Below are 12,680 nucleotides of genomic sequence, written 5' to 3'. Positions count from 1 at the left end.
TTTTTCATCATTAGTGTATAGGAATGTCAGAGATTTCTGTGCATTAATTTTGTATCCTGCTACTTTACCAAATTCATTGATTAGCTCTAGTAGTTTTCTGGTAGCATCTTTAGGATTTTCTATGTATAGTATCATGTCATCTGCAAACAGTGACAGCTTTACTTCTTTTCCGATTTCGATTCCTTTTCTTCTCTGATTGCTGTGGTTAAAACTTCCAAAACTATGTTGAATAAGAGTGGTGAGAGTGGGCAACCTTGTCTTGTTCCTGATCTTAGTGGAAATGCTTTCAGTTTTTCACCATTGTGGACGATGTTGGCTGTGGGTTTGTCATATATGGCCTTTATTATGTTGAGGAAAGTTCCCTCTATGCCTACTTTCTGCAGGGTTTTTATCATAAATGGGTGTTGAATTTTGTCGAAAGCTTTCTCTGCATCTATTGAGATGATCATGTGGTTTTTCTCCTTCAGTTTGTTAATATGGTGTATCACGTTGATTGATTTGCGTATATTGAAGAATCCTTGCATTCCTGGAATAAACCCCACTTGATCATGGTGTATGATCCGTTTAATGTGCTGTTGGATTCTGTTTGCTAGTATTTTGTTGAGGATTTTTGCAACTATGTTCATCAGTGATATTGGCCTGTAGTTTTCTTTCTTTGTGACATCCTTGTCTGGTTTTGGTATCAAGGTGATGGTGGCCTCGTAGAATGAGTGTGGGAGTGTTCCTCCCTCTGCTATATTTTGGAAGAGTTTGAGAAGGATAGGTGTTAGCTCTTCTCTAAATGTTTGATAGAATTCGCCTGTGAAGCCATCTGGTCCTGGGCTTTTGTTTGTTGGAAGATTTTTAATCACAGTTTCAATTTCAGTGCTTGTGATTGGTCTGTTCATATTTTCTATTTCTTCCTGATTCAGTCTTGGCAGGCTGTGCATTTCTAAGAATTTGTCCATTTCTCCCAGGTTGTCCATTTTATTGGCATAGAGTTTCTTGTAGTAATCTCTCATAACCTTTTGTATTTCTCCAGTGTCAGTTTTTACTTCTCCTTTTTCATTTCTAATTCTCTTGATTTGAGTCTTCTCTCTTTTTTTCTTGATGAGTCTGGCTAATGGTTTATCAATTTTGTTTATCTTCTCAAAGAACAAGCTTTTAGTTTTATTGATCTTTGCTATCGTTTCCTTCATTTCTTTTTCATTTATTTCTGATCTGATTTTTATGATTTCTTTCCTTCTGCTAACTTTGGGGTTTTTTTGTTCTTCTTTCTCTAATTGCTTTAGGTGCAAGGTTAGGTTGTTTATTTGAGATGTTTCCTGTTTCTTAAGGTAGGATTGTATTGCTATAAACTTCCCTCTTAGAACTGCTTTTGCTGTATCCCATAGGTTTTGGGTCGTCGTGTCTCCATTGTCATTTGTTTCTAGGTATTTTTTTATTTCCTCTTTGATTTCTTCAGTGATCACTTCGTTATTAAGTAGTGTATTGTTTAGCCTCCATGTGTTTGTATTCTTTACAGATCTTTTCCTGTAATTGATATCTAGTCTCACAGTGTTGTGGTCGGAAAAGATACTTGATACAATTTCAATTTTCTTAAATTTACCAAGACTTGATTTGTGACCCAAGATATGATCTATCCTAGAGAATGTTCCATGAGCACTTGAGAAAAATGTGTATTCTGTTGTTTTTGGATGGAATGTCCTATAAATATCAATTAAGTCCATCTTGTTTAATGTATCATTTAAAGCTTGTGTTTCCTTATTTATTTTCATTTTGGATGATCTGTCCATTGGTGAAAGTGGGGTTTTAAAGTCCCCTACTATGAATGTGTTACTGTCGATTTCCCCTTTTATGGCTGTTAGTATTTGCCTTATGTATTTAGGTGCTCCTATGTTGGGTGCATAAATATTTACAATTTTTATATATTCTTCTTGGATCAATACCTTGATCATTATGTAGTGTCCTTCTTTGTCTCTTCTAATAGTCTTTACCTTAAAGTCTGTTTTGTCTGATATGAGAACTGCTACTCCAGCTTTCTTTTGATTTCCATTTGCATGGAATATCTTTTTCCATCTCCTTACTTTCAGTCTGTATGTGTCTCTAGGTCTGAAGTGGGTCTCTTGTAGACAGCATATATATAGGTCTTGTTTTTGTATCCATTCAGCCAATCTGTGTCTTTTGGTGGGAGTATTTAGTCCAGTTACATTTAAGGTAATTATCGATATGTATGTTCCTATTCCCATTTTCTTAATTGTTTTGGGTTCGTTATTGTAGGTCTTTTCCTTCTCTTGTGTTTCTTGCCTAGAGAAGTTCCTTTAGCATTTGTTGTAAGGCTGGTTTGGTGGTGCTGAACTCTCTCAGCTTTTGCTTGTCTGTAAAGGTTTTAATTTCTCCATCAAATCTGAATGAGATCCTTGCTGGTTAGAGTAATCTTGGTTGCAGGTTTTTCTCCTTCATCACTTTAAATATGTCCTGCCAGTCCTTTCTGGCTTGCAGAGTTTCTGCTGAAAGATCAGCGGTTAACCTTATGGGGATTCCCCTGTGTGTTATTTGTTGTTTTTCCCTTGCTGCTTTTAATATGTTTTCTTTGTATTTAATTTTTTAAGTTTGATTAATATGTATCTTGGCGTATTTCTCCTTGGATTTATCCTGTATGGGACTACCTGTGCTTCCTGGACTTGATTAACTATTTCCTTTCCCATATTAGGGAAGTTTTCAACTATAATCTCTTCAAATATTTTCTCACAGTCTCTTTCTTTTTCTCTTCTTCTTCTGGAACCCCTATAATTCGAATGTTGGTGCATTTAATGTTGTCCCAGAGGTCTCTGAGACTGTCCTCAGTTCTTTTCATTCTTTTTTCTTTATTCTGCTCCTCAGTAGTTACTTCCACTATTTTATGTTCCAGGTCACTTATCCGTTCTTCTGCCTCAGTTATTCTGCTATTGATCCCATCTAGAGTATTTTTAATTTCATTTATTGTGTTGTTCATCATTGCTTGTTTCATCTTTAGTTCTTCTAGGTCCTTGTTAAATATTTCTTGTATTTTGTCTATTCTATTTCCAAGATTTTGGATATCTTTACTATCATTATTCTGAATTCTTTTTCAGGTAGACTGCCTATTTCCTCTTCATTTGTTAGGTCTGGTGGGTTTTAATCTTGCTCCTTCAACTGCTGTGTGTTTTTCTGTCTTCTCATTTTGCTTATCTTACTGTGTTTGGGGTCTCCTTTTTGCAGGCTGCAGGTCCGTAGTTCCCGTTGTTTTTGGTGTCTGTCCCCAGTGGCTAAGGTTGGTTCAGTGGGTTGTGTAGGCTTCCTGGTGGAGGGGACTAGTTCCTGTGTTCTGGTGGATGAGGCTGGACCTTGTCTTTCTGGTGGGCAGGTCCACATCTGGTGGTGTGTTTTGGGGTGTCTTTGGACTTATTATGATTTTAGGCAGCCTCTCTGCTAATGGGTGGGGTTGTGTTCCTGTCTTGCTAGTTGTTTCACATAGGGTGTCCAGCACTGTAGCTTGCTGGTCGTTGAGTGAAGCTGGGTGCTGGTGTTGAGATGGAGATCTCTGGGAGATTTTCGCCATTTGATATTATGTGGAGCTGGGAGGTCTCTTGTGGACCAGTGTCCTGAAGTTGGCTCTCCCACCTCAGAGGCACAGCACTGACTCCTTGCTGGAGCACCAAGAGCCTTTCATCCACACGGCTCAGAATAAAAGGGAGAAAAAGTAGAAAGAAAGAATTAGTAGAAGTAGAAAGAAAGAAAGAAAGAAAGAAAGAAAGGAGGGAGGGAGGGAGGGAGGAAGGAAGGAAGGAAAAAAGAAAGAAAGAAAGAACATAAAGTAAAAGAAAATAAAGTAAGATAAAATAAAATAAAGTTATTAAAATAAAAAATAATTTTTAAGAAAAAAATTTTAAAAAAAACAAAGAAACGGACGGATAGAACCCTAGGACAAATGGTGGAAGCAAAGCTATACAGACAAAATCTCACACAGAAGCATACACATACACACTCACAAAAAAAGGAAAAGGGGAAAAAATCATAAATATTGCTCTCAAGGTCCACCTCCTCAATTTGGGATGATTCGTTGTCTATTCATGTATTCCACAGATGCAGGTACATCAAGTTGATTGTGGAGCTTTAAACCACTGCTTCTGAGGCTGCTGGGAGAGATTTCCCTTTCTCTTCTTTGTTCTCACAGCTCCCGGGGGCTCAGCTTTGGATTTGGCCCCACTTCTGCGTGTAGGTGGCCGGAGGGCGTCTGTTCTTCACTCAGACAGGACGGGGTTAAAGGAGCCGCTGATTCGGTGGCTCCGGTTCACTCAGGCCAGGGGGAGGGCGGGGCACGGAGTGCGGGGCGGGCCTGCGGCGGCAGAGGCCGACGTGACGCACCAGCGTGAGGCGCGTCGTGCGTTCTTCCGGGGAAGCTGTCCCCGGATAGCGGGACCCTGGCAGTGGCGGCCTGCACAGGTTCCCCGGAAGGGGGGTGTGGATAGTGACCTGTGCTCGCACACAGGCTTCTTGGTGGTGGCAGCAACAGCCTTAGCGTCTCATGCCCGTCTCTGGGATCCACGCTTTTAGCCGCGGCTCGCGCCCGTCTCTGGAGCTCCTTTAAGCAGCTCTCTTAATCCTCTCTCCTCGCGCACCAGGAAACAAAGAGGGAAGAAAAAGTCTCTTGCCTCTTCGGCAGCTCCTGACTTTTCCCCGGACTCCCTCCCGGCTAGCCGTGGTGCACTAACCCCTGCAGGCTGTGTTCACGCCGCCTACCCAGTCCTCTCCCTGCGCTCCGACTGAAACCCGAGCCTCAGCTCGCAGCCCCGCCCGCCCCGGCGCGGGAGCAGACAAGCCTCTCGGGCTGGTGAGTGCCTGTCGGCCCTGATCCTCTGTGCGGGAATCTCTCCGCTTTGCCCTCCGCACCCGTGTTGCTGGGCTCTCCTCTGCGGCTCTGAAGCTTCCCCCTCCGCCACCCGCAGTCTCCGCCCGTGAAGGGGCTTCTAGTGTGTGGAAACGTTTCCTCCTTCACAGCTCCCTCCCACTGGTGCTGGTCCCATCCCTATTCTTTTGTCTCTGTTTATTCTTTTATCTTTTGCCCTACCCAGGTACGTGGGGGAGTTTCTTGCCTTTTGGGAGGTCTGAGGTCTTCTGCCAGCGTTCAGTAGGTGTTCTGTAGGAGTTGTTCCACGTGTAAATGTATTTCTGGTGTATCTGTGGGGAGGAAGGTGATCTCCGCGTCTTACTCTTCCGCCATCTTCCCCTCGTCCTCTCCGAATCAGGAACACTGGGGCTGGAACCCAGTCATCTGTGTTTTCACAGGTCCTCCTGGGGATTCTGATGCACGCTAGACAGAGTTTGAGAACCAGTGATCTGCTAGTGTTGGAGGGCCTCCTGAAGAGGTGGGGGTGGCTGTACCTCACCGTGAGGACGAGGACACTGGTAGCAGAAGTTCTGGGGAGTACTCCTTGGCGTGAGCCCTCCCGGAGTCCACCATTAGCCGCACCAAGGAGCCTCGGTAATAAAGATTTATGGCTATGTTTTCTTCTAAGAATTTTGTACTCTTAGCTGTCACATTTTGGTCTTTGATTCATTTTGAGTTACTTTTTTATATGGTGTGAGGTATTCTCAAGCATTTTAAATGTTCTTCTACGTTGTTATAAGTATTTTGAATGGTCCACATCTTAAATACTCTGATTTATCTCATAAAGTTATGAGGATTATATCACTCTGCTTTCAGTTAATACATAGATCTGTGTAATAATCACTTTTATTCTCCTCTTTCTTTAAAAACTATAGAGAACAGACAACTCTGTATTTTTTTTAAATTTAAAAAAAATTTTTTTTGTGATACGCGGGCCACTCACTGTTGTGGCCTCTCCCATTGCGGAGCACAGGCTCCGGACGCGCAGGCTCAGCGGCCGTGGCTCACGGGCCCAGCCACTCCGCGGCATGTGGGATCTTCCCGGACCGAGGCACGAACCCATGTCCCCTGCATCGGCAGGCGGACTCTCAACCACTGCGCCACCAGGGAAGCCCTACACATATTTTTTTTCTGGATATAAATGTTATTTATATACCTGTAAGAGTCAAATAATTGAAGTGGAAACCCCAAACCTCTTTTAATCAGGTTAAGGATAAACAGGGTCATTAGTATCAGCTTTACACATGACTTGGAGGTTTCTAAAAATGAATTATTTGAAATTTGTTGTTTTACCATAGCTACAGCAAAATGGCTTTGTGGAAATATCCTTTATTTCTCCAAATGCTTTTTATGAAGCACATTTTAAATGACTTCAGTATATTCCATCAAGTGGACATAGCATCCTATACTTATTTTCTTTTTGTTTTGAAATTTTATGCTTTAAATGGATTTTAACTTGACTTATCTTATCCCGATGAGTACACCTAATATTTGGGTTAGCTCTAGCCCAGTTTATTGGCTAGAGCTGTAATAATGTATTTTCTCTCTCTCTGGTGGACAATTGTAATGCTCTTTGTAATAAGTAACTATTATATACCCAAAGGATAGTTGGTTGTATTAAAAGAACCATTTATAAAAGTTGTTATTTCTGTAAATGTGAGTTTCTGTATGGTTTCATTTAATCATTTGTATTTTTACTTTCCAAAATAAGTGAGCAAAATGGAAAAAGCCTATAAAAGTGGGCCTTTTAGCCTAAAAGAACAAAAATTATGCGTGTACTTGGCAAAGGGACATAGAGATATTGTTATGTGGATAAGGCAGCGATTAGTGAATGTAAAATAGTGATTTTTTAAAAAATTTCACTAACATGCCATTCATTGTTCTCCCATACTTTCTGGCAGATTCTCCTGTGACTTTGACCTTCACACTGGTCTTCGGTCCACAGTGCAAGTCACAGGTGCTGGGACGGATTGCCCTGTGAAACTTCTAGTAGAAGGAAAGCAATGTAAGTGTCTAATACATGGAAAGCAAAGAGTAAAGAAGTACTTAAGCCCTCAACTTAAAATGTGCAGGACATTTGCTTATTTGCTTTGTCAATATTAGAGAATTTCATATTACAGGATATTAGCTGAGGTTGAGAGGCCCTAAGAGGCCCAAGTAAGATATTAAAATCCATTAACATTTAAGAATCATTAAGAGTCTTTTTCCTTATTTTTCAAGGCATATGCTAATCGTCAGTTGGAATCAAGTGTTTCCTCTCATGGAGTACTATTCCATAGTTAAGTAAAAGATAGGATTTCTTTTGAAGTATATGATCACTGCTTATTATAGGGGAACTGACAAGGAAGCACATTCATTATTTTTTTTTACTGTATAGAAACTTGATTTAAGGGTTCATAAGGATAACATTTATTTTAAGCTATTGTATTGAACATAATATTTCCCTAGGACTGTATTTTCATTTACTCTTGGCATAGTATCATTTATTTTATTTAATCATTCAACTCTTTTATTTAACTGAAATTCTCTCATTCACTCAGTAAATTTTCTCAGAGAGCATTAATTGAGCAGTAACCTGCACCAGGCACTGAGGTCCATGTTACTGTCTTAGAGACCCTTGGGTTGTTTGGGGGCTTAAATAATTCGATAGGCATATAATCAGCTACTGTGTTCAAACCATAGAATTGTGTGGAGCTTCTAAGGCAGGAGCTATACTGCATTTATCTTTGTATCTCCAGTTATACTGTAGACACTCAGTTACATATTTGTCAAATTAAATTAAGTAGCATCCTTGAGCGTTAGACTTGGAGATGTAGTGTCTAAGAGGCTCATAGAGGTGCCCCAGAGATGGCCAAAAGGTAGCGTGACAAGGCAGATTTCTGGGAGTTCCCTACTTATATGTCAGCTAGAGTAGACTCCCCTTTATCTATTGGGTTTCTGTATAAGATTTCATTTTTTTAAAATGTATCTACTGCTAAAAAATATTAGAGTCATTGATAATTCAATTGCCTCAATTACAAATGAGGTAAATCTAGTTTTCAGGAATCTATATCGGTTATAAGTTACGTAAATCTTTCTAAACAGATGTAGTTCACATCATGTCCCCTGCTTGCCCTTTTTTTCTTCCTTTCTTTCTTTTCTCTCTCTCTTTTTTTTGGTTGTTGTTTAAAAAAGAAGGGGGGGCCAACAGCCTAAAAATAATTTTCTCAAGAAACGATGAAGCAGTAAAGTACAGAAGCCTTTGAAGACTGCTAGCAAGTTATGTCAGTGTTTGTAATGTGAAACTGCTTGAGGTCTCTTCAATGCTGTGTGCCCTCACACTGTGCATGAATTCATTAAAACAATGCAGAATTCTTCTGGGGCAGGAAAATAAGGAAACTAATTTTTAAATGACTAAGGACTGAGGGTAAGCTTCTCTCTTAATTTCCCTGGCCTAATGGAAAACACATACATATGCTATCAGCTCATCTCTATCATTAAAAATAAGTTAGAACCGAAAACATGTACAATCACATCAAGGCTTGTCAATTAAAAGTCAACCCAGGAAAAATGTTTTGGAGATTACTGAGCCTGTCAGCTTCCACTGAAAGTGAGACGAGGTCTAGAGAGCAAGGCCTTGGTTAATGTTGAGATCTTTGTTATAAAGCAAAGAAAAACTGCTTCCTCCAGGTAACTTGGTATTGATGTCATTTGCCTTAAGAGAATACTTCCAGATTATTAAACTGATTATTCGTCATACGCTTTAACTTGTGAACTCTAGGAATAAGTCAACAAGACTGATTCAGAAATACAAGGGCTAGGACACTTGTGGGGACTTTCCTGGCTGTCCAGTGGTTAAGAATCCGCCTTCCAATGCAGGGGACATGGGTTCGATCCCTGGTCGGGGAACTAAGATCCCACATGGCACAGGGCAACTAAGCCCGCACACTGTAGCTACTGAGCCTGCGAGCCACAACTAGAGAGAAGCCCGTGCACAACAACGATAGATCCTGCGTGCTGCAACGAAGATCCAGTGTGCTGCAACTAAGGCCCAACACAGCCAAATAAATAAATAAATATTAAAATAATAATAAACTCAGCCTCAAAATTTTTTTTTTAAAAAACGAAATACAAGGGCTAAATGTCATGAGAGGTGTATCTCTCCCTTTTGCAGCAGAAAATTACAGAAAACTCTCGAATAAGCATTTTTCTTACCACTGAGATTGTGAAATTTTTTTTAAATTCAGAGAATGGAATGCAACTCTCTGATGGACTTTTGTCTTCAATTTTCAAAACTGTTTCATGAGCTGAAATTTTCAAAGGAGTGGTTGGGAATAAATGTTATTTACAAATTCCAGAAGCCCATAAACTTCCTTTTCTTTACAAAATGGCCAACTGAATATTTTGAACTCATGTGTCTATCAGAAATGTAGATGCGGGCTTCCCTGGTGGCATAGTGGTTGAGAGTCCGCCTGCCGATGCAGGGGACGCGGGTTTGTGCCCCTGTCTGGGAAGATCCCACATGCCGCGGAGCGGCTGGGCCCGTGAGCCATGGCTGCTGAGCCTGCGCATCCGGAGCCTGTGCTCCACAACGGGAGAGGCCACAACAGTGAGAGGCCCGCGTACCGCAAAAACAAAAACAAAAACAAAACAAATAAAAAAACACAATACAAAAGGTACAAAATGAAGGCAGTCTTCATGATACAATTTGAAATGACAGGCCAACCATGCCATTTTAGTATTAAAAAGTCAGGATGATGAAGGAAAAAGGTTGGGTAGCCTACCAAAACAGAGGAGGTAGCAGTCAAAAGCAAGTATTGTTCTTCTTCCATCGACTCAGAGGGAATGGTTGCACTAAGGAGTAAACAGGCAGTGAGGGAAAGAACAGCATGTTGCAGAAGGAGAACGAGAGTATAGCTGAGGAGGGATGGGGAGAGATGGGGGGTGAAGAATGACTGCACGGCCAGGGACAGAGAAGTTGAATTGTGAATTAAAGAAGCAGAATATATGACACAGACCTAGACATCATCATACTAAGTGAAGTAAGCCAGAAAGAGAAAGATAAATACCATATCAAATCACTTATACATGGAATCTAAAATACGACACAAATGAACATATCTATGAAACAGAAACAGACTCACAGACATAGAGAACAGACTTGTGGTTGCCAAGGCGGGGGTGGAGGAGGGATGGAATGGGAGTTTGGGATTAGCAGATGCAAACTGTTATATATAGAATGGATAAACAATAAGGTCCTACTGTATAACACAGGGAACTACATTCAATATCCTGTGATAAAATATACTGGAAAAGAATATGAAAAAGAATATACACATATGTATAACTGAGTCACTTTGCTGTACAGCAGAAATTAACAGAACATTGTAAATCAAACAGACTTCAATAAAATTAATTTAAAAAGAATATATGACACAAAGCATTTATCCAGATGGAATTAAGTAACATTTATAATAGGTAACATGGGAAGTAGATGAGGGAATGTAGACTCTCTCTCTTTATTGTGTTCTGTCACAGTAGAGGGTAAAATAATATGAATGAAAATTTTTTTACGATGAAAAAGAAATGACTACCTATGCAAGGTATTTGTTCTTTGTGTCTAAAATGTATGCTCTACGTGTCTTGGTGAGAAAGAATATCTTGTCTCTTAAATACATTTTAATTCTCATTGTATTTATTGCATAACTATTCCCTAAAGGACAACGCATCTTTGGTTGCAGAGCCATAATCTTCGAATTCTTGTTAAGATTTGTCTGAGTTTTGTTTCGTATCCACCTCTATGGTGATCATTTTGTAAAAATAAACATTTATACTTTAAAAAGTTGTATAGGCTTATAACAAAGCTTAAAACAAAACAAAGCAAGACAACATCTGCTCTACGAATGCAAACTCTGCTTTCTACAGAGGCAACCACTTCCAACAGAGGGTTTACCTCTCTGTTTCCACAAATGCTTTTGCACGTCTGTTGATTGCGCATGCGTGCGCGCAGTCTCTCTCTCTCTCTCTCTCTCTCTCTCTCGCTCACACACACACACACACACACACACATACACATTTGCCTGGAATGGGAATAGGCAGGTTTTCCCAGATGAACTATAGATTCGCCCTTAGAACTGTCTCAAGGTGCTGTTCCACTGAACAACTTGGGGGAGCACTTCCCTCGTTTCTCCAAGAGGTCTCATGAGATGTGGCACGGGCCCAAACAGATCCCCAAATCAGTTTGAGCAGGCTATAATGCTCATAAACTTGGACCCTAGACACAGGCTCCAGCTTTTCCGGGAGAAATTTTAGATACTACTTGCTAATTTGGATGGTGTTATTGTTATTCAGAGTTCATCCTTCTAATTTGAGTCACATCTGTGACTGCTTAGCTGAACTGGGAGCCTCAGCATTGAGCTCTATCTTCATTTGCTCAAGGGACACATGGTGTGGTAGGAGCCATCATGTTTTGTTTTTACAAATCAAACTCTTAATTAATTACTGAACATACTGCAATCCACTAATCAAGCTGTATTTTTTGAGACATTTCTGACTGATAAATATCTAGTCATCTGGCTTTGCAATATATCCTCTTGTCCTTGCTTTAGACAAAAATGGTAGGAGTCATCGGAAATGTTTCTTTTTATGTGTGATTTGTTCATTATCATGCACGAGCTTGGAAGAAAATAATTTCCCATAGAATTATATCCATATTCTTCTGGCCCACACTGAGAGGTAGTGTTTTCGAGTCAGAGCGGGCACTGAATGCAAAATCGTAAAAGACTTGGGTTCAAATTCTGACTTGGCTATTTCCAACTGATGGAACTTTAAATCTCAGTTTCTTATTTGTAGATTTGTTTTGAAAATTAAATGAGAAAAACCACATAAAACACCTAGTTCTGTGCTGGGCATCTAGCTAGCAGTGAAGTTTCCGATCATCCATTCATTCCCTCATTCCCACAAATATTTCTGGAGGATTACCTGGAATTTCCTAGGCTTTTAGGCATGGAGAAAATGATTGTAGGCAAGATAGATAGAAAAAGTGGCTCTTTACATGAAGCTTATACTCTGGGGGAGGGGGATTCATAATAAATCAGAAATAAGTGAAATAATTGCATGTATATTATAATAGCTCTCTATTTTGTTTTTTAGATAATTGTGTATATATCTCACTTTCCATGCGATGAAAAGTTTTGTGAGAACAGTGTCTTACCGTTTTCTTTATCAAGATCACTATTGCACAAATTAGGAAACATATCTGTTGAGTAAATAAATGAACAAATGTAAGAAAGTCTCTAATCTATCTATATATTTGGAATGGCTTATGGTTTTACAGGAATATTTTAGTAGGCACATCTATTACAAAATTCAAAAAGCATTCCTGAGATTCTTAAAGAGGCAGTATGGGGCAAAGGGTAAGAACAGCGAATGCCCTGCACCCAGATTTCCTGGGTTTGAACCACAGTATGTAGCTATGTGACTTAAACACTCTGTGCCTCAGTTCACCCACAAGGAAAATAATTTGAGTAACAAATACCTCTAGAATATAGCTGTCATGCAGATTTAAAGAATTATTTCATGCGGAACATTTAAGAACCATGGCACATAGCGAGCATTCAATAAATGTCAGATTTTTTCTTTAACTAGAGAGCTATTTCTCAGACCAGACTGTCTAAACAAATGGGAGTGCTTGGGAATTTACTCAGAAGTCTTCTCATTTGTATAAGAATTTTACATTTTGTGTTTTCATTTTGATGAAAAATTTCAAAAATATTAAAGTTTGTTTATTTTGGAAACCTACCAAGCCATTTCA

The 12,680-nt window shown here is 39.8% G+C and overlaps 1 protein-coding gene across 2 annotated transcripts in view; it reads left to right on the top strand.

The window, feature by feature from the left end:
* The window catches only part of BCAT1 (branched chain amino acid transaminase 1), a 217,713-nt gene extending 208,859 nt beyond the window's left edge, over positions 1-8,854 (top strand). Inside the window, exons 11-13 of one of the 2 annotated variants that reach the window (XM_060026135.1) lie at positions 5,287-5,482; positions 6,790-6,893; positions 8,747-8,854. In XM_060026135.1, coding sequence (XP_059882118.1) covers positions 5,287-5,482; positions 6,790-6,869 — 276 coding nt within the window. In that variant the 3' untranslated portion in view covers positions 6,870-6,893; positions 8,747-8,854. Of the gene's footprint in view, positions 1-5,286; positions 5,483-6,789; positions 6,955-8,746 lie in introns of those variants that run through there. The other variant, XM_060026136.1, reaches the window with a different exon arrangement.
* The last annotated feature ends 3,826 nt before the right edge of the window (positions 8,855-12,680 follow it).

Source organism: Delphinus delphis, chromosome 11 (genome assembly GCF_949987515.2).
Source record: "Delphinus delphis chromosome 11, mDelDel1.2, whole genome shotgun sequence".
Taxonomy (NCBI): domain Eukaryota; kingdom Metazoa; phylum Chordata; class Mammalia; order Artiodactyla; family Delphinidae; genus Delphinus; species Delphinus delphis.
Note: the sequence above shows the minus strand (reverse complement) of the source record. Positions and strands in the feature narration are given on the sequence as shown.